General features: G+C 39.0%; 2 protein-coding genes across 6 annotated transcripts in view; both read left to right on the top strand.

Moving 5' to 3' along the window:
• Positions 1–274: 274 nt before the first annotated feature.
• On the top strand, positions 275–19402 carry snrpb2 (small nuclear ribonucleoprotein polypeptide B2). Of its 2 annotated transcripts, XM_072267745.1 has the most exons (8): positions 278–319; positions 4688–4721; positions 4834–4924; positions 11084–11256; positions 12852–12986; positions 14175–14234; positions 16008–16096; positions 19013–19402. In XM_072267745.1, the coding sequence occupies exons 3-8, from the start codon at positions 4861–4863 to the stop codon at positions 19170–19172; spliced, it is 681 nt and encodes a 226-aa protein (XP_072123846.1). In that variant the 5' UTR covers positions 278–319; positions 4688–4721; positions 4834–4860; the 3' UTR covers positions 19173–19402. The 2 variants fall into 2 exon arrangements, with proteins under 2 accessions (XP_072123845.1, XP_072123846.1); XM_072267744.1 differs by lacking the exon at positions 4688–4721 and having other exon boundaries at positions 275–319.
• Positions 19403–25276: 5874 nt separating this feature from the next.
• LOC140202643 (protein kinase C and casein kinase substrate in neurons protein 2-like) overlaps positions 25277–27920 on the top strand; it is a 105954-nt gene continuing 103310 nt past the window's right edge. For 2 of the 4 annotated variants that reach the window (XM_072267743.1, XM_072267736.1), the window contains exon 1: positions 25277–25383. The gene's annotated coding sequence lies outside the window, so the exon portion shown is untranslated. The other 2 variants (XM_072267739.1, XM_072267738.1) reach the window with 2 other exon arrangements.

Genomic DNA, 27920 nt, shown 5'->3' with positions numbered 1-27920 from the left:
CATCACAGTACAAGGAAAGTTTGCAAAAGAAATAGAAAAGCTATTTGCAATAGCATTTAGCTATTAGCATTGAGATGCCAACAAAATACCCAACAAGATATATATATCTTGTTGGGTATTTTGTTATATATGTATATATCTATACATATATATATATGTATAGATTTCTACCATTTGTACAATTTCTTGTACAATATCCATGATTCAATGACAAATCAACGGGCCGGGGCACTGCGCGCACTGATGTCGTCAGTGGACGCGGGCGCATGGGAGACGTCATAGGGACGCGCCACACGGAGCGAGGAAGGGTCGAGAGCAGGTAGGCTCTGTTTCTGGGGAAGGGCTCGGTAAACGGGTGTTGTATGAGTGTCGATACGGCTATCACCTCGGTGGAGTGTGTTAATTGTTTGCACGATCCCAGCCAGGGCTCGGTAACGGGGAAAATAGTGCTGGAGAAGCGGCGATATCCGATCATGACGGCAGGTTTCCCCAGCGGCGGGCAGTTCCTGTCTGATCTCCCCCTGCCCGACGATTCGAGAGAACACACAGGGAAAGTTTGGGCTGCTTGAAGGTCTGGTGCCGGCGCCTCTGAACCGTCTGTGTTAGAACAATGATTTTGAAGGCAGTCGAAATGATATACTCGGCTAATTCCTTATATAGGAGGGTTGACTTATCACGAATGGATTCCACTGGCACGTTGAGTCGGTGTCAAGAAAGGCAAATGCAATGTTGGCATTCATTTCGAGGGGACTAGAATATAAAAGTAAGGATGTAATTCTGAGGCTTTAGAAGGAATCGGTCAGACCGCACTTGGTTATTGTGAGCAGTTTTGGGCCCCTTATATAAGAAAGAATGTGCCGGCATTGTAAAGGGTCAAAAGGAGAATGATTCCGAGAATGAAAGAGTTAATGTACGAGGAGTGTGTACACTCAGTGGAGTTTAGAAGAATGAGCGGGCTTCTCATTCAAACTTATTGAATGTTGAAAGGCCTAGATAGAGCGGACGCCTAGAGGATGGGGAGAGTCTAGGGCCAGAGATCGTTGCCTCAGATAGAGAGACGTCCGTTTCGGACAGAGATTTCTTTAGCTAAGGGGTGCTAATACTGTGGAATTCATTGCCCAGGCAGCTGTGTAAGCCAAGTCATTGGGTATATTTAAAACAGGGGTTGCTAGGTTCTTGTTTAGTGAGGGTGTCAAATGTTATGGGTATAAGGTAGGAAAATAGAGTTGAAGGATAATAAATTAGGCGTGATGGAATGGCAGAGAAAACTTGATAGGCTGACTGGCCTAATTCTGCTCCTATGGTCTTCTGGTCTTTTGGATGAAGAAATCAAGTACATATTCTGTGGGAGACTGAGTGATGATGTTACTGAAACACATAAAATTCAAAGGGGGCATGATGGAGTAGATCTGAGATGTTTTCCACTGGTTTAGGGGTCTTAAAAAGGGAGCATAGTTTTAAGATTAGGGGTGAATCATTTAAAATTGAAGTGAGTTACAACTCGAGTTCTTTCTTTGGAGGGTTGTGGGTGCTAGTTCATTGGGTGCATTTCAGGGAATGTGGATATACCTTTGAACGATTAGGGGACCTGACACAGAAGAAACATTGAGACATTTGACACGGCTAGGGTCCTATCAATGGCTTAACTTACTATTTTCTTATGTTCTAATTGAAAATGCTAAAAATACACACAGCAAGTCAAACAATGTGTGTGGAGAGAGAGAAGAGGCTAATGCATTTTAGGTTGATATTCTTCATCGTACTGGGAAAATTTGAGATTATGAGTCTTAAGTTTAAGAGAAAAGGGAGAAAGGTAAAGGCCTGTCATAGGTTGAAGAACATGAGAATGTGGACTAGGCAATTCAGTCTATTCTGCCATTTAACATTGTGGCTAATCTTCCTGATTGTCATTTCCTGAACAAATATCCATATCCCCTTTCACTGTCTTCACAGCTTTCTTGGGCAGTGAGTCTCAAAGATTTGCCACCACCTGGATGGTCCTGAATGGTTACTCCTATTTTAAAGTTACCCTCTGATCCTAGCCAGAGAAATCTTTAACTTCAACTTTGTTTTGACCCTGTCAAGTCCCATAGGAACTTTGTTCAAGAGAGACTAAATGCTGGAGCTGGCTAGTGGCAAAGTCTAGTGAATAACAAAAGAGTGAGTGTAAACAGAAGGTGAGTTTAGTCATTTTGCCAGAGAGTCATTGAACGTTACAGCTCAGAAACAGGCCCTTTGGCCCATCTAGTCAATGCCAAACTGTTATTCTGCCGAGTCCCGTCAACCTGCATCCGGACCATAGCCCACCTTACCCCTCCCATCCACGTACATATCCAGGTTTCTCTTAAGTAAAACATAGGAGCTGAATTAGGTGATTTGGTCTGCTCCACCGTTCTATCATGGCTGATTTATTATCCCTCTAAATCCCATTCTCCTGTGTAATCTTTGATATCCTGACTAATCAGGAATTTGTCAACCGCTGCTTTAAATATACTTAATTACTTGGCCTACACAGCCGTTTGTGGCAATGAATTCCACAGATTCACTGGCCTCTGGCTAAAGAAATTCCTCTCCCTCATCTGTTCTAAAGGGACATCCTTGTATTCTGAGGCTGTGCCCTCTGGTCTTAGACTCCCCCATTGTAGGAAACATCCTCCAACGTCCACGCTATCTAGGTGTTTCAATATTCGATAGGTTTCATTGAGATGCCTCCACATTCTTCTAAACTTCAGCGAGTACAGGCCCGGAGCCATCAATTGCTCCTCATAAGTTAAACCTTTCATTCCCGGAATCATTCTTGTAAACCTCCTTTGGACCCTGTCCAATGTTAGCACAACTTTTCTTAGCTAAAGGACCCAAAACTGCTCAAAGGTGTGGTCTCATCATTGCCTTATTAAACCTCAGCATGACATCCTTGTTCTTATATTCTAGTCCACTTGCAATGAATGCTAACATTGCGTTTGTCTTCCATACCACTGACTCAACCTGCAAGTTAAGTTTTAGGGAATCTTGCAGGAAGACTCCCAAGTCCCTTTGCACCTCTGATTTTTGAATTTTCTGCCCATTTAGAAAACAGTCTACACCTTCATTCCTTCTGCCAAAGTGCATGACCATGCACTTCCCAACACTATATTCCATCTGTCGCATCTTTGTCCATTCTCCCAAATTGTCTTAAATTCTTCTGCAGGCTCCCTGCTTCCTCGACACTACCTACCCCTCCACCAATCTTTATATCATCTGCAAACTTGGCCACAAAGCCATCAATTCTGTCATCCGAAGTATTGACATATAACAAGAAAAAAAGAGATACCAACACCAACGCTTGCAGAACACCACTAATCACGGACAGCCACCCAGAAAAGGCCCCACTCTTTTCCCTCTGTTCTACTGTACTCTTCAGTGCCCTACTGTTCACCGTGTAAGCCCTGTCATGGTTTGTCCTCACAAAGTGCATTAAATTTTGTCTGCATTAAATTCCATCTGCCTTTGTCAGCCCATTTTCCCAGCTGGTCTATATCTTGCTGCAAGCTTTGATAACCTTCCTTGCTGTCGATTTGGTGTCATCTGCAAATTTGCTAATCCAATTTACCACAGTATCATGCACTGTTGTTAATCCCTGCAGCACACCACTTGTCACAGTCCTCCAGTATTGTGTGCAGTTTTGGTCCCCTAATCTGAGGAAAGACATCCTTGCCATAGAGGGAGTACAAAGAAGGTTCACCAGATTGATTTCTGGGATGGCAGGACTTTCATATGAAGAAAGACTGGATGAACTGGGCTTGTACTCGTTGGAATTTAGAAGATTGAGGGGGGATCTGATTGAAACGTATAAAATCCTAAAGGGATTGGACAGGCTAGATGCGGGAAGATTGTTCCCGATGTTGGGGAAGTCCAGAACAAGGGGCCACAGTTTGAGGATAAAGGGGAAGCCTTTTAGGACCGAGATTAGGAAAAACTTCTTCACACACAGAGTGGTGAATCTGTGGAGTTCTCTGCCACAGGAAACAGTTGAGGCCAGTTCATTGGCTATATTTAAGAGGGAGTTAGATATGGCCCTTGTGGCTACGGGGGTCAGGGGGTATGGAGGGAAGGCTGGGGCGGTGTTCTGAGTTGGATGATCAGCCATGATCATAATAAATGGCGATGCAGGCTCGAAGGGCTGAATGGCCTACTCCTGCACCTATTTTCTATGTTTCTATGTTTCCAGTCAGAGATAGAACCATCTACTATCACTCTCTGGCTTCTACTGCGAAGCCAATGTGTAATCCAATTTTCTACCTCATTCTGAAGGCCAAGCGACTTAACCTTCTTGACCAACCTCTCATGTGGAACCTTGTCAAAGACCTTGTAAAAAACATCCATTAAAAATTAAACTGCAAACAGTGGAAATGAAATTTAAGTCTGGATTGACCAAGTATTTGGAATTGTTCTTTCTCAAGAGAGTGTAAGATTACCAAGAAAAAACACGGAAACACGTGAAACATTCGGCTTGTTAGGCAGCAATTTGGAAAAACAGATAATATTTCAGGCAGGTCACAGACAATTTGTCAGAATTGGGAAAGAAAAGAGATAAAGTAGCTTTAAATTGCAGAGGGAGTGGGAAAGGAATGGATAGGACAAGGGAAATATCTAAGGATGGGCTAAGCTGTTAAGTAAAATGCTGATTCTGTTTCTACTATACTTACAGTGATACTAAGTAGTCGTCATCATACTAAGACTAGGTGAGAAGTACTTGACAATTATTTTTGTCTTTTGCCTAAAATTTTTAAGTCTTTTTCTCCTGGGCCATGCCTGAACTTCCTAATTTTAATAAAATTTCTTTTTAAACCTAAGATTTGAATTAACTTGAAGACAAAGGTAATGGATATCCGACCTAATCAAACAATTTATATTAACAATATCAACGATAAAGTCAAAAAAGAAGGTAAGTGGTTGTGAAAGTTTCTTGACTACTTACTTGCTTGCCTGTATCCCTGTTATCTATCTGTGTTTGAACGATCAAAAATGAGTGAAAATCATGAGGTAGTTACAGTGGGTTACTGTTGATTAGAGCAGACCTGCTTAGTTTGACTAAAAGCTAACCACTTCTTGTTATGATTAATGCAATGAAGCTTGACGAATTACCAATTATATGACCATTTTGTAAAGTATTTATTTGACAACTTGGCCTCTTGCATTATATTTATACAGTGGATTAGGGTTATTTGGGACACATTGTGACCTGTATATTTTGGCCTAATTAAGCGACTGCCCTAATTAGCTGAATTTTCAAAGGAATAGTTAAAAGTGTTTTTAAAAAAAAGATGAGCTACCATTTAACTAAATAAATTTGATATTTAAATAAAATACAGAACAAATTAGAATACTACCAAAGTACTATAAAACTGTGTGTTAGTTCCTAATAGTTACCAATGGAGGAATTCATCCAGAGTAACCTGTCATGTTCTTTTGATTGACTTTAAATGAACAAGATTAGCGCAGGCACCTAGTGCAGATAATGGACTGCCCTTATTGATTTCCTGCATAAAGTAATGTCATCATTCAAAAATAAATTGATCGTGAATGGTGTTAGGCAGATGGCTTTTAATTTGGTCCAGTAGGTTAATTTTTTTGGCTAGTGTCCAATCTTTTCATGGCATTTTGGCAAGGGTCTGAACATTTTTTAAAAGTCAAAATAAAAAACAAAATGTCAAAAATCACTGCTTTTTGATTCTGCATCTGTTGGCCCAAATGGATAACATAATATGTTATTTTAAAACTGTCTGCTCCAAGCATGGTGTAATGTCTTAACAGCCATACAAGTACACGTGACTGACACTAGTTTAAAAACTGTACGGCAACAGTTTACTGTCACAATTAAGCGGCAAAGACTCCCAGATAAACAAAGGGGATGTCGGCTACTTTCTTGATTAGTTAATGTACTTTAAGAGTTGTCCCAAATAAGCAGCTGCCCTGATTAATTGATAGCCCAATTAACTGGAATCCACTGTATATTAAGATGTAGTCAATTAAAATGGGTGTTGTTAAAATGAAACGTGTATCTGAGGATAACGTCAATAAGGTTGAGAATATAAATGAAAAATGGTAGCTGGCTCAAAACTGAACATTACTGCATAGATAGTAGTGGAGTTAGTATAGTTAAGTTTTGAACGTTCTGTAGATCAGAATCACATGAACGAAGGATCTCATTTGTTATTTTTGTTAGATGTAGAAATGAAACATAGAAAAACTACAGCACAATACAGGCCCTTTGGCCCACAAAGTTGTACCAAACATGTCCCTACCTTAGAAATTACTAGGGTTACCCATAGCCCTCTATTTTTCTAAGCTCCATGTATCTATCCAAAGGTCTCCTAAAAGACCCTATCGTATCTGCCTCCACCACCGTTGCTGGCAGCCCATTCCACGCACTCACCACTCTCTGCGTAAAAAAAAAAAAAACTTATTCATGACATCTCCTCTGTACCTGCTCCCAAGCACCTTAAACCTGTGCCCTCTTGTGCTAGCCATTTCAGCCCTGGGAGAAAGCCTCGGACTATCCACATGATCAGTGCCTCTCATCAAGTATTTAAAAAGTTAGAACAAAACAGAAACCCTAAAATTCTCTATTTGTGGGAGTACTTTGAAAAAGATCTGTGGTTCCTTAATATTCTTTATAATTCTATGTTTTTCATCAGTGGAATAAGGAAGAAAATGGGATACAAACCATTTGTGATCTCATCCCCCCCCCCCCCCCGTCGTTTGAGAATAAAAGACGCTTTAAAACCTGTTTTCTTCTCCGTTAATGTGACTGTGACCATCAAGCTACAAAGAAGAGATATGGTCAATCGCATTCATGAAGGAAAATAAACTAGAATTATTTGAAAACAGGCTATTTCTGGAAGTTCAATCAGTCTGTAGATCTTCTGGCTTCATTATTTTAAGTATAGCATGCTGTTTTAAATCTCAGTTTGAGTTGACCTGACACAGTCCAAAGGACCTAGCTTTGGAAATGGGTAACAGGAAGGATATACGTATGATAAGGGCAAAAAAAACTTAATTTTAATTTGGTCAGAAATTCAGGAAAATCTGAAATCTGGCACAATCTAGGTCTACTTTTGAAAATGCCAGATTTTGGACATTGAACCTGCAGTAAACATTATTTTATATTTAAAAACGAGGTTACAAATGTCTTATTAAACAGTGCTGCCCAAATTGTTTGGGAGTTGTATGGTGGAAGATGGTTGAATGGCTAACACTGAGTAAATCTGGATAACAAAATTAAATATTCCCGGATAAGGTTTTATTTTGAACTTTTTCTTTCATAACATGGATTACAAGACAGTAATCAAATTTAAAATTTTGTAACCATATAGTTTGCAAATGATGTTGAATCTCCAAAATTGTTGGCAGTAAATTTTGATAATGAATGACAATGTTGGCTGTAAGGTTGTAATGCAGTCCATGTATGGACTGGGTGTATCAGCCCTGAGAGCACAATGTTGTCTGTGTCTGTTCCTGTCTCATTTGTGTAACTGGCAACAATCTCATGGTCCTGTTCTTGAAAGTGACATTGGGAGTTGATGGAAGAAATGTGTCAGGTTTCTTCCGATTCAGATTCATTTATTTAACACATGTATATTGGAAACATACAGCTAAATGCTTTGTTTGTGTTAACAACCAATACAACGTAAGGATGTGCTGGCTACAGCCTCAAGTGTTGCCATGCATTTTGGTAGCAACATAGCATATCCATAGTGTTCAGCAGAACATCATAGCAAGAACAGCATAAACAAAAATAGTAAAACAAGTCCCTTTTCTGCCTCATTTATCACTTAATCAAATGAACAGACAGGTCTCCAACCCCAGGGCAGGCTTTCTCTGGGTTTCCAACCTCTAATCTCTGGCCTGGACTTGTAGACATTGGGCCTTCAACTTCTAACCCCTCACTCCCATCCAAAGGGCCTTGACCATTGGGCTTCAACCTTCGGTATTGACTCCAGGACTCGCTGATCACTTTGAACTCAGGGCCCCCAACTCAGGACTTGCACAGGCTTTTAACCCCAGGATTCGTTGACCTGTGCACTTAATCCCTGGCCAAGACTTGTACACTTGCAGACATTAGGCCTCTTGTCTTCCAAACATGCTGACACTGGGCTTCAATTTTTGGGCTTGCTGACTTTGGAATTCAATCTTAAGCTTCAACCACATGGATCTCCGTTTCCAGATCTCACTGACCTGTGAGGAGGAGGGGGGAAGGGTGGGGGTTGCCAACTTCAGTCATTGACCAGTGGGTTCGGAGGTCCTTGTCTCAATGCCTGCTTGTAGCCACAGGGAAAACGAACAAATGCCCCACACAGTCCTGAAAGTGAGAATTGAACAAGGATTGCTGGAGCTGTAAGGCAGAAGGTTATCTATGCAGCACTGTGCTGCCTAACTTGAGTGGAAAATGTTGGTCCATTGAGAGACTTTTTTAGAAAACAACACTTGCCTTTTTTTCCTGTATGGTAAGGAGTGTCAACATTAGACAATAGGTGCAGGAGTAGGCCATTTGGCCCTTTGAGCCAGCACCGCCATTCACTGTGATCATGGCTGATCATCCACAATCAGTATCCAGTTCCTGCCTTATCCCCATAACCTTTGATTCCGCTATCTTTAAGAGCTCTATCCATCTCTTTCTTGAAAGCGTCCAGAGACTTGGCCTCCACAGCTTTCTGGGGCAGAGCATTCCATATATCCACCACTCTCTGGGTGAAAAAGTTTTTCCTCAACTCCATTCTAAATGGCCTACCCCTTATTCTTAAACTGTGGCCTCTGGTTCTGGACTCACCCATCAGTGGGAACATGCTTCCTGCCTCCAGCGTGTCCAATCCCTTAATAATCTTTTATGTTTCAATAAGATCCCCTCTCAGCCTTCTAAATTCCAGAGTATACAAGCCTAGTCGCTCCAATCTTTGGACATATGATAGTCCCGCCATCCCGGGAATTAACCTTGTGAACCTACGCTGCACTCCCTCAATAGCAAGAATGTCCTTCCTCAAATTTGGAGACCAAAACTGCACACAGTACTCCAGGTGTAGTTTCACCAGGGCCCTGTACAACTGCAGAAGGACCTCTTTGCTCTTGTACTCAATTCCCCTTGTTATGAAGGCCAGCATGCCATTAGCTTTCTTCATTGCCTGCTGTACTTGCATGCTTGCTTTCAGTGACTGACGTACAAGAACACCTAGATCTCGTACTTCCCCTTTTCCTAACTTGACTCCATTTAGATAATAATCTGCCTTCCTGTTCTTACCACCAAAGTGGATAACCTCACATTTATCCATATTAAATTGCATCTGCCATGCATCTGCCCACTCACCCAGCCTGTCCAAGTCACCCTGCATTCTCATAACATCCTCCTCACATTCCACACTGCCACCCAGCTTTGAGTTATTGGCAAATTTGCTAATGTTACTTTTAATTCCTTCATCTAAATCATTAATATACATTATAAACAGCTGCAGTCCCAGCACTGAACCCTGCGGTACCCCACTGGTCACCGCCTGCCATTCTGAAAGGGACCCGTTAATCGCTACTCTTTGTTTTCTGTCAGCCAGCCAATTTTCAATCCATGTCAGTACTCTGCCCCCAATACCATGTGCCCTAATTTTGCCCACTAATCTCCTATGTGGGACTTTATCAAAGGCTTTCTGAAAGTCCAGGTACACTACATCCACTGGCTCTCCCTTGTCCATTTTCATAGTTACATCCTCAAAAAATTCCAGAAGATTAGTCAAACACGATTTCCCCTTTGTAAATCCATGCTGACTCGGACCGCTCCTGTTACTGCTATCCAGATGTGTCGTAATTTCACCTTTTATGATTGACTCCAGCATCTTTCCCACCACCGACGTCAGGCTAACCGGTCTACAATTCCCTGTTTTCTCTCTTCCTCCCTTCTTGAAGAGAGGGACAACATTAGCCACCCTTCAACCCACAGGAACTGATACTGAATCTATAGAGTTTACCTCCTAAGTATATTTTGTTTTGCCTTGTTGGATCCAGAGAGATTTTATCAACAATCATTGGGAAACTTGAATGTTTTTAAAAAGAACAAGACTAATACTACAAATTTTAGAAATCTAAAGTGAAATGGAAAATATGCAAATATTGGGCAGAATAGGCAGCATCTGTGGAGAGATCAAAGTTGTGTTTCAGGTTGATGACCTTTATCAGACCAGTGCCATGAGATCAGCAACCATTCAATGAATTTAGAATCACAACAGAAAGTACAGCTATTTTACAGGGGTAGAAATTACAGATTTCATAATTACATTTATTATGTTTTATAATAATGGGACAGTGAAATAATTTGTTCTTTTCCCATTTCTACCACATTGCAACATTTTTCAGCTAAATTCTTGGAATTGTCATCACAAATCTAATCTCTCAGTCATTTCCCTGATTCTAGCATTTTGTGCTTTAGTCTTTTAACTCAGTAAAGCTACCTCAGCCCCATATTTCGGAAATTCCTCCCACTCATCCTTCTGCTGCTGCCTTTTTTCTCGTTTTCAATCTCCCCTCCTCAGTTTTCCCTCTTTAAGAGGAAAACCAATGGATTCCATGGTTGGAATGTTTATAGTAAGTGCTTGAGGAACTCAGCAGGCCAGGTAGTATCTATGGAAAAGAGTAAACAGTCGACATTTCAGGCCAAGTCCCTTCATCAGGACTGGAAAGGAAGGGGGAAGGAGTCAGACTAAGAAAGTGGGTTGTGCCTTCTGGGGTGTGAGGCATTCTAGCTATGGAGTTAGTCTTAGACCCATATTGTCGACTCAATTACTAATGAATCATTCTTTATTTTTTGTTTATGTTAATTAATACATGCTTGCTAGATTAATATTTTGCAACTAATATTAATCTAATTTTTTATATATAAAATTTAAATTATATGTAATGAAATTTGTAACAGTATATTTTTGAATCATTTGTACTATTTAAAACTGATAGTTCTGCTTAAAATTGATCAGTGGTGGTTATTTAATGATGGAAAATTATTTTCTGTTATCATATACATGCATAAGGGACAAACATAAAATTAACATTTACCTGTTTTTCTCTGCAGAGTTGAAGAGAGCATTATATGCCTTGTTTTCTCAGTTTGGTCAAATTATTGATATTGTAGCGTTAAAGACTATGAAAATGAGAGGACAAGCTTTTGTGATATTCAAAGAGATAACTTGTGCAACAAGTGCTTTACGACAATTACAAGGATTTCCATTTTATGGTAAACCTATGGTAAGTTGGATGTAAGTGCATAAAAGTGTAAAATGAGTATACTGGTCATAAAGCACAGAAGTTGCCCCTTGGCAGACCCTATCCATGCTGAGCATCAGGTTCCTGACCACGTTAATGCCTTTAACTAGCATGTAGTTTGCAGCTTTGTAGTTAAATTTTTTCTTGCATTTGAGAATTTGTAACCAACTTCCCCAAGAACCATCACTTGACATTTGTCAACATTTAAAATGTGTTTGGACTATTAGCCATGCAGTCAAATGGTTAACAAAATACTGTCGGTCACATATTAATCTGGGTCTTTGAGTAGATTCAAACCTATTTGCCAGCCCTCCCATTTTCTCCTGTATTGTGGGTGGAGCACAAATGACTGGCTTGTAGCAGATTCTCCCAGTCACACGATGAGAGTGGCCGAATGTTCCAAGTCCATTATTTTGTTAACCAGTGTGGTACTGATGTAATATTTTCAGATCTAATGAATCAAATACAATAAGGGGTCAAATCTCTCATACAGCATTTTTGCTAAGGGGCTGATTGTAATACGACCAAAAATTGATTATGTTAATTGATGCGACCAGCCATTACAATTAAATAACTTTAAAACATAGATTTAAAACTTAGTTCGATCAAATTTACTAAGAGTTCAGCGTTTCACTTAGGCAGCTGTTTTTTTTTTATTGTAAAACTGTAATAATAAGGCAAATAATTTAATTTTAGCACAGAAACATAAAAAATGTATCAATAGGACCTAAAAAAGTTGGTAGCAAAGGAATAACTGGATTTAAGAAATGAAGGTAATAGATTAGTGTGTTTTTATGCACGGAATCTGGGTGTCTGGAGAAGCTAACATTTAATGTTAATCCCAAATTCCATTTGAGAAGATAATGCTAAGAAGCACTCACATTTTGGGTGAGATCACTTTAATAGTGCATAATATATTAATTTGGTTATTTTGACACAGTAGCCTAATGGCTAGTATTTAATTATTTTAGTTTTTTGCTGATGGAAAATGGGGAAAATGTTTTTTAACAAAATTTAATATTAATTTGTGGTCTGTCAACTTTGTTTCAAAATGCTTTTATTTTATGAAGGAAAGTATATTTTGCATTTCTAAATAATGTCTCTACAGTTGCCGTTCTGATGGGGAACCTGAACTTAAATCTGACATCAAGCAACACACATCAAAGTTGTTGGTGAACGCAGCAGGCCAGGCAGCATCTGTAGGAAGAGGTGCAGTCGACATTTCAGGCCGAGACCCTTCATCAGGACTTCATCTCGGCCTGAAACGTCGACTGCACCTCTTCCTACAGATGCTGCCTGGCCTGCTGCGTTCACCAGCAACTTTGATGTGTGTTGCTTGAATTTCCAGCATCTGCAGAATTCCTGTTGTTTGCGCTTAAATCTGACATACTATTTTTCAGTCCTTGTGAATTCCCAGATTAGTGTTGAACTGTTAGTGTTTTAATTGTTTAAAAGTAGAATACTGATGAAGGTGAACTATAAATTCATTGCGTGAGGAACAAATCCAAGAGGTATTCACCTTTGTATGCCAATGATGTATTTATTGAAACGTGCTTATTCGTTTGTATTATTTGCAGCGTATTCAGTATGCAAAAACTGACTCGGACCTTGTATCAAAAATGAGAGGCACTTTTGCAGATAAAGAAAAGAAAAAAGAAAAGAAAAAGGCCAAAACACAAGAGCAAGTAGCTGCAAACAAAAAGGCTAATCAGGTAAAAACATGTCTTATATCTCACAACTTTTTTAAAAATTCACTTTCATTTTGTTTGCTTTTGACTTTTAATTTGTGGGAGTGGTGTGATTTGGCAGTAATTGTCTTGTAGCTTATTGCTTATAGCATATCTAGAAAAGCCTGTCAAAAAAATCTGAAAGCAAAGACAAGTGCTAATGTATTTTGTGTTTGAGAAAGAAACAATAATAGGACAAGGCTGATGTTTAAATTTGTAGTTGTGATGTACTTTCAATCTAAACTTTTTTCACTGATTCGAACACATAGAAACAGAAAATGCTGGGAATACTTAGGTCAAGCAGCATTTTTGGTAAGAGAAATAGCACTATTGCCACAGATGCTGCCTTACCCATTGAGTGTTTCCAACAATTTATTTTTGTATAATTTCATATTTCCAGCAACTGCAGATTTTTGATTTGTTTATCAGAAATAAAACTTGTGACAGAATAGTCTTTATTTAATATTGTAATCTGGAATACATTTTTGGTTACGCCCTTATATGCCAATTTGAAGGTTAGGCAGTTGCTGGCTTTTTAGGAGTTGAAAAAATGCTTGTCTCCTAAGCCATTTTCATACAACACAACTCACTTTGCAGGGTTGGGGAATTAACATTTTGGAATAGCCATTTATTGTTTCTTTGAATTGGATATGACCATGTAGCAAATGCTCCCCTACATTGTATGAAAACATTTGGGATTTTAGTTATCAATTGTGACAGTACCTTCTTTATTCATAATGTTAAAAACATTCCACAGTTCAATTAAGGCCTATTTTGAATTTAAAATAAAATTGTTTCAATACTTATGAGTTGTGTGTTCTCTTGTTCATTGTGCCCTTTATGTAAACTGTATTCCTGCCGGGATTATCTCTTGATGTACTTAAAACCTGCACCAGAGGACTTAAGTATGCTAACAGGATTAAAAATTGTTTAAAAAGTAAATGTTAAACTCCGGTCACAATTGATCATGTCAATCCACCGTTTTGTGGATTGTATTAAAGAGACTATTTAGCTTGATGATTGTAGGCAGTGATTAAAATTGTAGGTTTTGATTGGTTTTTATTTAGCTTAGATTAAAATGATAAGCAATTGTAGGTTGTTGGCAAGATATGGTTTGAAAGATTCGGAGTTGTTCATATTTTTCATTTCAAGTCGATGTCTCTTTAATTTTAGGCAACAACACAGACAACAACTGCAAACTCTAACCAAACAACCTCTTCTACAGCTCAGCAGGTATGCTTTGAATAAAATATCTGTATAATTCTACTACTTGATAATCAGCTTAGATCCTGATCTTACAAGGCATTTGGAAATAGATGGCAAGTTTTCTGCGGTTCCCTTGTCAACAATACCTGACACGGCCATGTATCTAGGACCTCTGAGTTGCCAATTCATGTATTAGGGACTCTCAATTCCATTCCCATGCTCCTACTTTGACCAGTGTGAGTTGGGCTCCAAGAAGTCACTAGGGATATTGCATTGAATTGAATTGACTTTATTATTTGCATCCTTCAAATGCATGAGTAAAAATCTTTACATTACATCTCCATTCAAATGTGCCATGTGCAATTATAGTAATTTATAACAAACATTATGTAAAAAGGATAGATAATATCACATAGAAATACAGTTGCGTCGGCATGAATTAATCAGTCTGATGGCCTGGTGGAAGAAGCTGTCCTGGAGCCTGTTGGTCCTGGCTTTTATGCTGCAGTACGTTTCCCAGAAGGTAGCAGCTGGAACAGTTTAGGGGTGGGGTGACCTGGGTCTCCAGTGATCCTTCAGGCCCTTTTTACACACCTGTCTTTGTAAATGTTCTAAATAATGGGAAGTTCACAACTACAGACGTGCTGGGTTGTCTGCACCACTCTCTGCAGAGTCCTGCGATTGAGGGAAGTACAGTTCCCATACCAGGCAGTGATGCAGGCAGTCAGGATGCTCTCAATTATGCCCTTATAGAAAGTTCTTAAAATTTGGGGGGCCATACTAAATTTCTTCAACCGTCTGAGGTGAAAGAGGCACTGTTGTGCCTTTTTCACCACACAGCCAGTATGTACAGACCACATGAGATCTTTGGTGATGTTTTTGCTGAGGAACTTAAAGCTGTTCATCCTCTCAACCCCAGATCCATTGATGTATATAGGGGTTAGCCTGTCTCTATTCCTCCTGTAGTCCACAACCAGCTCCTTTGTTTTTGTGACGTTGAGGGAGAGGTTGTTTTCTTGACACCACTGTGTCAGGGTGATGACTTCTTCCCTGTTAGCTGCCTCATTACTATTTAAGATTAGGCCAATCAGTGTAGTGTTGCCAGCAAATTTAATTAGCAGATTGGAGCTGTGGGTGGTGACACAGTCATGGGTATACAGAGAGTAAAGGAGGGGGCTTAGTACACAGCCCTGAGGGGCACCTGTGTTGAGGGTCAGAGGGGCAGACATGAAGGAGCCCACTCTTACCACCTGCCAGCAATCTTACAGGAAGTCCACGATCCAGCTGCACTAGGCAGGGTGAAGGCTGAGCTTCCTGAGCTTCTTGTCGAGCCCGGAGGGAATTATGGTGTTGAATGCTGAACTGTAGTCCAAGAACAGCATTCTCACGTGAGCATCCCTCTTTAGATGTGTAAGGATGGTGTGTAGAGCTGTGGCATTTATTAGTGAGCGCTTTTAACACATCCTTGAGTTTTGAACAGAGCCTGTTTTGGAACTGTTACATCAGATATATGAACAATATGGTCAGTCCTTTATAACCAATATGTCCTCCTCACAAGGTGCCCGCCTTTGCCTTGCCACCAAACTTTGTTCTTTCTTCAAAGTCATTAATGTTCATTGTTCTACTGTAACTCTCCTTTTAAAGGTTTACGTAATAAAGCTTGTTACATATTTGTCATAAGTCCTTAGTTTTTCAGGTTTCCTAAACAGTACATTAAGTTGATTTTTTTTTTTACCAATCCAATTCACTTTTTGATCTGAATTGTACTTTAATCGTATTTCAATCTTATTTTCTTCAAAGGTACCAGACAATCCACCCAACTATATTCTATTTCTCACTAATTTGCCTGAAGAGACTAATGAGATGATGTTATCTATGCTGTTCAATCAGTAAGTAGAAATTTGGGGGGAAAATTGTATGAACATTACCTAAATGATTTTGTGTATTAATGTAGTAAATGACATGCCTGTTGGTTTTCAAATTCCTATTTAATTTACTTATAAACGTAACTTAGATTTATTTGGGAAGGTATGTGTTGTTTCCCTGCAAGAGTCCTGAGAAGTTGAAACGGAATGCTTTTTTTAGTAACTTAATTGACAATAAGCTGCACCATAATCTCTACCCGAGTACATCTGTGAAACTGATGAGCTACTGGGAATACAGACTCCAGACCAAAAGGATACCTTAGTACTCTTATAGTTCAGCTGGTTTGAACTAGTGGTTCCAGTTGTTTCCAGTGCATTTGTCCAGGAATACATAAGTACTGTGATCGGTAATAGAAGCAGTTTCAAAAGACAAAAAATTACATTTTCCAATTGTTAACCTTTTTTACTTTGAAATAGTTTGTTGGAAAGTACATCAACTAGGCAGCCCTGATGATTGGCTTTTTGTTTTAAAACTGTTTATTACTTGCTTCACAGTAATAAACAGGAAGACAACACCGCATTTAAGTTGTCATTCAAAATGATGACAAAGTTTGTGCAATTTATTTTTCTATTGTAATATTGATGGTGTTTTTCTCCTGAGTTAACAAACTTTACTCATTCCATTGGATATGGATGTTGCTGGCAGGACCATCATTGGGATGATTGTCATAGGCTGTCATGTTGAATTCCTATTTGTTGTAGGTACTCCAATATAGCTATCTGGTTGGAGTTCAGGATTTGGACCTATTAGCACTAATATATTTGAGTCAGACCTTTTATTCTGGGGTGGGGGGGGGTGGACGTCATATCTTACAAATAGTAAAAGTGCATGAACTAGTTGCCTCTACCCTTGTAGGCAGTTGAGGTCACAACTTTTGGTGGAGAATGGGAAGAAACCTTGGTGAGTTGCTGGAGTTCATTTTGGAGTTGGAGCATAGTGCAACCATTATTGACAAAGAGGATGAATGTTGAAGATTGAGGATGGGCTTCCAATCAAATGGGCTGCTTTGATTTAGGAGAGTATTCGATCAGGATCTTGGCATGACTCTTGTAGAAAATGTTTTGGAGAGCTGGGCATTGAGCTACTTGCCCTAGGGTACTATCTTACAGTGGAAGGACTTGTGTGGCTAGCCTGGATTGTATATGGTAAGTGGATACTGAAGGTGGAAACTTACTAGTAGTATTACCATTGAATGAGAAAAGGAGGTTATCTGACTGTACTCTAGTTAGGAATGGTAATTATCTGGCTTTTGTGAGGTAGAAATAATTTTTATGGAGATGGTCTGATTGTTTAGGAGATTTTTTGTAGTGTTGGCCTTTCAGCAATTTAATTGCTCACTACTTTTTCTCCAGATTATTTTAAATGAATTAAACATTTTGTCTTGATATCTAGATCATTAGCCTGGGACTTTGGGAAACAACAGTATTATTATCCTAACTGGAATGTCAGATCCATGCTTAGTTGTTAAAAAGATTTAGAATGATGTGTGATGCACAATGTGGGTTTTAAAATTCATGCCTGCAGTCCAATGATTTAATTCCTGAAGTTGATAATCCATTAGGTAGAAGCACTTAATACATTTAAAATTTTGTTAGTCCAGAAAACAATTAATTCATTGTAGTCAAGCTGTTGAGTTTTTCAACATGGCAAAGTGAATCCAAGTGTAGGCAATTGCGATACATTTCTTAGTGAACACTTGAGGCTAACATCTTAGTTGAGCTGCCCCACAGATGACTCGTGCATCAATTTGACGTGTTTACATTTAAAGAATGGTCCTTTACAGTCATGCCAAGGCAATTCATGAGCAGAACGTACCAAGGGGAGATTGCACATTAGTTTACAAGAGTTGGTCCTGGGAGTTTGTCCCATGAAATCTCATAGCATCACATCAGACACTGGCAAGGAAGCATCCTTCTGGTTACTACTTATTGTCTGTCAGCTGATGAATCTGTACCTCTCCATGTTGAAAATAATGGGAGGAATTGAGAGCAGCAAAGGACATAACACTCACACTGGTAGTGATCAGTGTTAATCTCAGAGTGATACACACAAGACTGAGTGGTTTAGTGGAGGCATTATCACTATCAAAGCTAGATAATTCCTGAGGGTCTTAACCATTTTCATGATTCACTAAAATCTTGCACCATCCTGACTTGGAAATATATTGTTATTGCCTCATAACTGCTAGGTCTGTATCGTGGAATCGTGAGAATATCTTTAGGATGAAATCAGTGACGAGGTTATTGCTGGTGTAGTTAGTGTTAGGATATAACTACTGGCTGTACCAGCCAGTGCCCTCATCTATGCCTCTCTGTTTTCCTTTATAAATTGACTTAAGAAAATGGAGAAATAGAGAATGTGCCTATTGAGGGGCAGAACTGCATCCTACCAATTGCAAGATTTCCCTAATATTTGGATTGACTAAATGGGAATTGTGCCTTAGTAATATGCAAGGAATTTTTGATTCTTCAGTGAAACTCAAGAAGGATTGGTGATGCTTCCTGAATGAGCCACCAAATGCAAATATCTGCAATTTATACCAAAAATTTTCGGCACCATTGAATGCAGTTAATAATCAGTTGCAGTGTTTTCTTTTTTCTTTCTGTAATATAATGCAGAATGTTCAGATTAAATGATCTAACTTGTGTATGATAAAGCTTCTCTTGGTTTTCATATTTATCTCTCACTATTTGGAGCTCAAAGATATCCAGCAGTGGACAGAATCATCATTCAACAACTGCTTAATAATTCTTACTGAGTAGTTCCATTTTAACCATTAAGTTGATTAGCTGCTCATCAACTTAGTTCTAATAAATCAATCTTTAGTGTTCAAAACATTTGTGATACCTATACTAAATTACTTTTATTTCACTATCTAGATTTCCAGGCTTCAAAGAAGTGCGTTTGGTGCCAGGCCGCCATGACATAGCATTTGTGGAATTTGAAAATGAAGGACAAGCTGGGGCTGCTCGTGATGCATTGCAGGGGTTCAGAATTACACCATCACATGCAATGAAGATCACTTATGCCAAGAAATAATCCTGAGGTCACAGGGAGTAAACCTGTTGTACAATATGTCGGCCCCCTTACTCAAAAAGACCCACACAACTTCTTGGATAATTGTGGACTTGTCACAATGATTGCATTCTTCAATAATTGCAATGTGCCTCTATATGGTTAATTTTCCTGCAGATTTGATGGTGGCTGCAGACATCGGAGAATGCCAAGAGACTGGTTGTTTTTATATAATAAATGGTGTTTTCCAATAACTTTTTTCAGAATAAAAGTTAATTCCTAGGAAAATTAAAACTCTGAGCTCTGATTAATTAAAATTGTAGATTTAAAAAAAAGCAATTTGCACGTGAAAGATGAATTGTCACTAACCTGCCTACAGTATACAGATGAGCAGTAGAATCGGTGAGAGGTGGAAGAAGAGTTGATGGGCATATGGGGAGAATTAAATGGGAATACTGTAGTTGGGTCCTTGATGGTTATCATGGAATCGTCAGGCTGAAGGGCCTATTTCTGTGCCCTGTGATTGACTCCAAAAATAGTTTGTTACTGTCAATATACAATGGAGGGGGTCTGCTACATAAATTCAATAGCGGGGTTATTTTGATGAAACAGAATTTAATTCCCCATATTCTTGCTTCAGTAGGGTTTATAATAGTTTTTCTGACCATCTCCAGAGTAACTTATTAGGAATCAGTGAGCCGACTACTTAGTGGCAAGAGCATCATGGAAGCCTTTTCAGGATGAAGCATTTGGACATGCAGAAGCTAATTAATACATTTCTGAATGAAGGCAGTTAAATTATTTACTGGTTAAAATTTTGAGCAAATTTTGGGAACTGAAGAGATATAAAATAGCAAAGTAGAAAGGGATAAGTCCTAGAGATTTGTGGAGGAGGGAACAGAGAAGATGGCTGATTGGGATATTCCAATGATTAGTGCTTGGACTTTTAAATCTATCTTTAAAAACAATGTAACTGACATAGTGGATTTAAATCTGTTTGAAGGTAATTTGTTGGAGATAGCAGGAATAAGACACCTGCCACTGAATTTGCACAAATCATCTGATACCTTGTTCTAATACTTCACATATCCTATTCACATAAACTGAAATCTATGACCTTGATTTAACTGATTTTCATTCTAATTTCTATTTTTGATACTTCTTGCACAAAACATCTAAGATTAGTAGCAGATGAAACTAACTTAGGTTGGGTTGAAATAGTTATAGGTGAAATAAATTTCAATTCTGGTTAAATGTCTCACCCTTGCAGGTCAGTATAAAATGAATTGTGTAGCTGTCTTTTACAAGTCCTGAATAAATCCTGTTGTCAGAAGATGGGTGTTAGAAAAGTCTTCGGAAAGTTGAGATTAAGCCCTGTAAAGAAACTTACTGAAGAATAAGAAACTAAATTACATGGAATAGAAAAATCCAAAAATTACTTCAAGTGAAATCGTGAGTTCTCAACCGGGACCTCTCCCTTGTTCTTTAAGTACGACAGAAGAAGTGAATAAAAGAGTTGATGGCATTTGTGAAATAAATGATTCCTAAGCAAATATCATTAAAGTTTGTTTCGCAATAGTTAGTGATCAACTAAATTGTAAACTTTAGAGCTAAAGTTTTAAAAGTTTTTAAATGTTTTAAAAGCCTGGAAAGAAGATAAGGCAGCTTGGGTAGTATGGAAAACTTCATCTTGGGTAGTCATGGAGTTTGGGAGGGCATCTTTGCCATCATAATTCCTAATCTGGAATAATTGAGAGAACGTTGCTTGGATCAATAATTAAATTTTGATAGGTTTGTACTACACTGAGGTATATGTAGATTAATTTTGTTATTCCTTAAAAATATTAATAGTTTTAATGTTACTGGCTTAAAATGTAATTAATGTTGCAGATTTATTTGCATATTCTGTTCAAAGCATGTGTCAGTGAATCTTAATTTTTGTTTAAGCTACTGAGTTAGCACAAAGATCAGTACAGGTTCAGATTTTGTCTATATTTCACACTCGGATGCCTGAATTTTCCTGTTGCTATTCATACCTGTTAGTCCTTCAGTGCTATTTTTCTGATTGTTTTTTTGGACAGTCAGTCTGTTTATCGCTATCAGCTTTGTCAATGTGGGGCTAACTGAACTTAAGGAGATAAAAGAGTTAGGGTGGTGCAAACGTACTCTGTGGAGCCAAACTTAAAATTCACGTTAAGCTGTGAAATATGGTTTAACTAATGTATAAATTCAACCATATATAATAGTTTATTGAGTTAGAACAAAATCTGTAAAAAGTACTTTTCAACTTACAATTAGTGATGCTTTTAAAATGTCTTTAAATCTTTGTCGAGGATTTGTGGGAAATTGCTGTTAGTTTCATCCAAAACTGTTGGAAGTCATCCTCTGCAAGCAACAGGAAGATTGGAACATTAGAATGTGTGTTCCAGTACTGACCGAGCATTATAGGGAATTTCTGGCTGAACTCCAGCATTGGATTGTTTCTCATACTGAATATTTCCTGATTATACTTGTAACAATGGACTCTTTTACCAATGATGCCAGGGAGTCTACCTGTTCAACCTGTGTCAAGTTAGAGCTTGTGCAGGAATAGCTAATTTGTTCATTGAATGGAGAGGAATTGCTGTGGTGAAGAAGGGCAAGTACAAGTAATTTAAAAAAAATGTTTCCATTATTTTGCCTTAATGTGTTTTATTCTTTCAATATCTGACGTATATTTTTAATGTTTTTTTTTAATAAATTAAAATGTTTGAATATTAGAGATATTTAACACCATTCATAATCTTTGGGAACTGGCTAAGATTGGAAGAGCAGTGAACATTTTTTAAGTTGTTTTGCATTTTTGATAGTGACCTCAGCAACTTGACATTGTGGATCCAGAAAACTTACTTTTTTAAAGATGAGGAAAACTGCCTTGCTATTAACAGCAAGTTATGACTTATTCAACTATTACTATCCTTTATTTTGATCATCAACCATGATAACTGCTTATGTCAGTTGTATGTGAATTTTTTTAAAAAAAATTAAGATCTCCTGTTGGTAATGTCTGTCTGTTAATTAGTACTATTGGAAGAAACTAACTAGCCCTTTAACTTACACACACAAAATGCTGGAGGAGCTCAGCAGGCCAGGCAGCATCGATGGAAAAGAGTACAGTCGATGTTTCGGGCCGAGACCCTTCAGCAGGACTGGACTCTTAGATTTTGTCTGTTTATGAATGATCTATTTCAAAACAGCTTTTTGTAAATTACGATATGACTGTTAAAGTTACAGTCATATAGATTCAGTGACCCTTCAGTATGTTCCCACATTTCACTTCATGCAAAATTCAAATTTAGATGTGTTTAGTGCTGCAACCACTGTGTTCTAGTGCAATATTTGCTGGATTTCCTCAATAGTTTGGCAAGGAGACCAGAATTGTACATAATATTCCAAGTATTAACTCTATTCATACTGAACTACAATTGCAGCACTGGCATTCTATGCAACAATGTGGTAGATTGCCCATTTCACAAAAAAAAAGGACAAATTCAGATTGGTTATTTACCACCCAGTCTGTATACTCTCATCAGCAAAGTGATGAAAACTCATCAATAATATCATCAAGCAGCACTTGTCAGAATCCTACTTGCTGATGCCTAGTTTAGATTTCACCAAGACCACTAGGTTCCTGACCTCATCACTGCCTTGGTCCAAATGTGTATCAGGAAACTTAATTTCAGACATGAAGTGTGTAGGATCCTTAGAAAATAAAGCAGCTCATGCTTGCAAGCAGCAAGACACGGCAGTGTAGTACTTCGTTACATATTACTGCTGTCTCACAACTCAAACAATGCAGACTTTACCCTGATCTTTGTGCTGTTTGTATGGAATTTGCAATGTTCTTCCTGTGATTGTATAGGTTTCTCCTAGGAGCTGCACTTTCCTCATAAAGATGTGCTGGCTGGTAGTTTAATTGGCTACCATAAATTATTCCTGGTGTAGATAGATGGTTGGAGAATTAGGCACAGTTAATGGGCATTAATGGAAGATTAGGAAAAAAATAGTGGGTATAGGTGGGGGAAAGGGGATTGCCTTGAGAGTTTGCATAGTCTTGATGGGCCAGTTGATCTCCTGTGATTTCCAAAAGTAAATATGAAAATAAGACTAACTCCACACTTAGCCTAGAGCCGATGAGTTACAAATAACAGTTTATCACAGTAGTGTCAAGCATTGACCATTTTCAACAAGAAATGCCCATTGAAATTCAATATTTTTTTTATATTGGATCCCCACCATCAATAATTTTGGGGTAACTAATGATCAGAATCTCAACCAAATTGACTACACAATCTTCAATTCAATGTGGTGTAGCAAAGGCTGTGGGATTAGATTAAGGAATTGCAAATCAGCAGATTGGAGATGTTATTCATTTGTTGTGGAATTGCTCAACTCTGTTTACTGCACACTCCTTTTGAACACACTCCTGCTCCTAACTTATTTGTTTGTATGTGTTCAGCCCTTGAGCTGTTCCACCTCTTAAAGTCATAGTCATAGTCATATTTTATTGATCCAGGGGGGAAATTGGTGAAATCATGGTTGGTTGGATTATAACGTACAGTTTGCATTCAGTAACTTTCACCCCCTTGTTTATCCAACTACCTTTGCTTTAAGAATATACGAAGAATTTGATACAAGCTATTTAGTTTAGAGGTAGTCTTACACACAGTGTAGTATGTAGCCTGGCACTGTGCCTACCGTGTCCTCTTGACTTCTCATTAAATCAAGATTGTTTCCCAATCAAAATAATAAAGACTAAGAAGTAACAACTCAGCATTGATAATTCTTAATGTGGCATTTTAGTAATTACCCGAAGTGCCATTGGTTATTGATTGTTCTGCTGTTCACCTTTACTCACCTTGATCCTTGACACACTTCACTACCTTTATTTCGTTTAAGCTCAAAAACAATTGAAGAATCTCCAGTGTCTTGACAGTCTTTCATTGTTGATATTGTTTGAACACCTCTCTTCACAATTTCATCCAAAACTGTTGGAAGCGCTCTTAATGTCGGTGTCCTGAATTGAATGCATTATCCAATTACTGTTGCAACATGGGCATCCATCCAGTTATGTGGGAAATTAGTTTGGTATCTCTTTTTCACAAAAAGGACCAAATGCCCCTGATTTATTACCGCCTTCAAAAATCAAACTCAACCTCTCTTTAGGTAGGAGATCAGTTTCAGGTAAATGGGAACACCCTGATTTCAAATTTTCTTCTTAAACTGTACATAGCCCTCTCTTGGAATTATACTATCGTTTCTTAATTACTGTTGCGTCTAAATCCTGGGACTCATTACCAAATGATGTTGAGGGACACTGCTACCAAAAGAAATGGTTCAAGGCAACATCTTCTGAAGAGCGATAGGAATGGACGATAAAATGTTCCCCTTGACAGATCCTGAAAATGAATATCTTTATTTTTTGTCTTAAAATGGTTTTACTATAAAAATGACCCAGAACTTGCCGACAGCAAGCTTTCTGGTGCAACACACATCTGCAAATTTTCTCATGTTAGTGCTAGCATTCCGATGTTACTCCAGACATAAAAGGACCGGCAGTTTGCGGCTCCCTTTGTCGCTCTTCGCCCACGCATCCCTTCTGTAGTGCTTTACCTGCTGCAGATTAAGGCATAGTGCCGTTGCTCTCCCATGTAGAGCACAGCAGGGAGATCTCCCGGGGAGATGGTTGGTAATTCCTTAATCCCGCACTAATACTGACTCAGGTCACCTAGTGGAAGAACTCCGGAAATTCGGCAGTGTTTCCCAGTTACACACACAAAATGCTGGAAGAACTCGGCAGCATCTATGGAAAAGAGTACAGTCGACGATTCGGGCCGAGACCCTTCAGCAGGACAGGAGAAAAACAGATGCTGCCGAGTTCCTCCAGTATTTTCTGTGTGTTGCTTGGATTTCCAGCATCATTCCGCAGATTTCCTCTGCTTCCCAGTGTACAGTGGAATGCGTGTGTACGGCAGCAGCAGCCGCCGCCGCCGCCGCCTAGCGTTGAGTTCACCGCGGGCGGGAGCGCGCCTGGTTCCGACAGTGTGGGCAGGCACGCGCGGGGCGGGGTTGGCGCGCTTGCGCGGTGCCGAGCTGATTGAGCTCGGGAGGTTGAAGCCTGCGGAGGAAACGGCCAGTGTCGAGGAGCCTGTCAGTCAGCTGGTGATTCGCAGCGTAGACACGGCAATACTACAGGGTAAGGTTTGGAAGAGTTTAACAATTCGGAGGCGGCCTTCGAACTGCTCTGGATTTATGAAAGCTTGTTCTACAAAGAGTATTTAAGGATGTTTGTCAATGATCTGAGGGAGGGCAAAGGCCCCGATATTTACCAGTAATTGCAAAGTAAAGGAGGAGCTTATCGTGCTACGGAGTGAACATAGTAAGTTACTGTTCGAGTGTTTTCTACTTGAAATCAGGCTGCCCTGCCTTCACGGCTGAAAAAAAGTTTAAAGGTAGGAGTTACTCCGGGAGCTTTTTAGTTTCATCAGGTGACGCAACTATGTCGGTATGTGTTTAGGGCTAGACTTTGTAATGTACTGTATTATAGGCGGTTTTAATGTCCGGTTCCGACCTGCCCAGTGACATTGTTTAAGATATGTAATTGTATAACTTCCACAGAAAATTTGAAGTTCTGATATCCCAAGGTTACTCCGGTGTATTCCTGCTAGGTTAGAATCTGCAACATCTGTTTTGAAAATGTGCGGAAGTCTTCAAGCTCTTCCACATCCCATGCTTGTGGGGTGGGTTGAAGAAAAGGGAGGGGATGGGCGGAGAAACTATCGCCCAAGTCCACTTCAAGGACTTAGATGGAATTTATCACTGGAGGTTGTAAATCGGCCTATAAAGTTTTAACAAGAGTCGAGAAGGTTAATTGGCTCCTCTCTCCTTAGTGTAGATGGTTAAAGTGAAACTTCAGGAATCACAGAATAAGCTCGAAATCATGTGAGGGGTGGGTGGGGTATTTTAATTGGTTGCGAAAAAGTTAGTTAATTATTGGTGAAACGCTCTTCTGATAGATGGTAATTTTTTTTGTGAAACTGTAATCACGTTACTGATACTAACCTGCGTCAGTGTTCCACCTTCATTTTGTAAGGTGATCTCCTTGAGAACTTGACTTATTTTGATAGCTGTAGCGGAGGATCATATTTCGTAATTGGGTTAATTAATATTTGAAATTGACCAAAATTTAGGAGTTAATTAAAAATCGTGGTGTATATTCTGTACAGAATTTTTGAGAGGGGACTTTTGCTGATATTAAATTGTTAAATATGTTTTTATGTGTATTTACAACCTGAGTGGGGCCTAATTTCTGACAGTGAAAACTGCATTAGTTTATAATCCATTTCAGTGATTTAGGATAAAAATCGAACTTTAAAGCTCAGTTTATAACTGAGTTCTTAAGTTAGAGTTATTTTTCTTTTGAGGTGTCCATTGTTTAAAGTTTACCTTCTTTCCTTTACAAATGGAGCAAATGATTTGCTCAGAATAAATGGCTGTACTTAAGTTTTTTTTACAGATAATTCCATATTTGAGTAGATTTTGGGGATTTTAATTGCTCCTTGCAATCAGCACTTTTTTAAAAAATCAGTTTTAATAGCATATGCTTTAAAGTAGCATTAAATTTAAAGGAGGGAGGAAATCATCATCTGTGTTCTGTGTTCATCAGGCTGGTTATTAAAATATTCAGCTTTGTTTGCCTGCTCCATGTTTTTCATGATATTTTTGCCTTGCGAAAGAAGCGTTTCGCTTTCTAACTTCTTGGATCTGTCAACATCTGAAAATATGGAGTGATTTACTGTTGTAGGTATCATTTTATAGTGAATTTTTATCATAATTTTTACCCATTTTCATGAAACGTACCAAGTGCAAAAACTTTAAAAATGTATGAAGAAGGTAACCTTTTTAAATTTATTCTTAGGATGTTGTTGCCTTTGGCAAGGCCAAATTTGCAGTTCATTCCTAGTTATTTTAGAGTTATAAACAACTTCCTTAAACTGAAAGAATTCTTGCAGTTTTATAGTGTTAGGGAGCTTGATGATATTGACAAGTGGTGACACAATATTACGTTTGGATCTTGGAAGGGAATATTAAAGAAGTCCTAGTGATTAGCACTGTTCATGCTGTTGACAATGGCAGATACTGTCATATCTGTAAGAAAATACATAGTTGGATGCATCAGCAAAGGAGATGAGGCTGAGTACAGGGCTACGGTAGGAAACTTTGTCACATGGTGTGAGCAGAATTATCTGCAGCTTAATGTGAAAAAGACTAAGGAGCTGGTGGTAGACCTGAGGAGAGCTAAGGTACCGGTGACCCCTGTTTCCATCCAGGGGGACAGTGTGGACATGGTGGAGGACTACAAATACCTGGGGATACAAATTGACAATAAACTGGACTGGTCAAAGAACACTGAGGCTATCTACAAGAAGGGTCAGAGCCGTCTCTATTTCCTGAGGAGACTGAGGTCCTTTAACATCTGCTGGACGATGCTGAGGATGTTCTACGAGTCTGTGGTGGCCAGTGCTATCATGTTTGCTGTTGTGTGCTGGGGCAGCAGGCTGAGGGTAGCAGACACCAACAGAATCAACAAACTCATTCGTAAGGCCAGTGATGTTGTGGAGATGGAACTGGACTCTCTCACGGTGGTGTCTGAAAAGAGGATGCTGTCTAAGTTGCATGCCATCTTGGTCAATATTTCCCATCCACTACATAATGTACTGGGTGGGCACAGGA

This window comes from Mobula birostris, chromosome 9, assembly GCF_030028105.1.
Source record: "Mobula birostris isolate sMobBir1 chromosome 9, sMobBir1.hap1, whole genome shotgun sequence".
In the NCBI taxonomy this organism is placed as follows: Eukaryota; Metazoa; Chordata; class Chondrichthyes; order Myliobatiformes; family Myliobatidae; genus Mobula; species Mobula birostris.
Note: the sequence above shows the minus strand (reverse complement) of the source record. Positions and strands in the feature narration are given on the sequence as shown.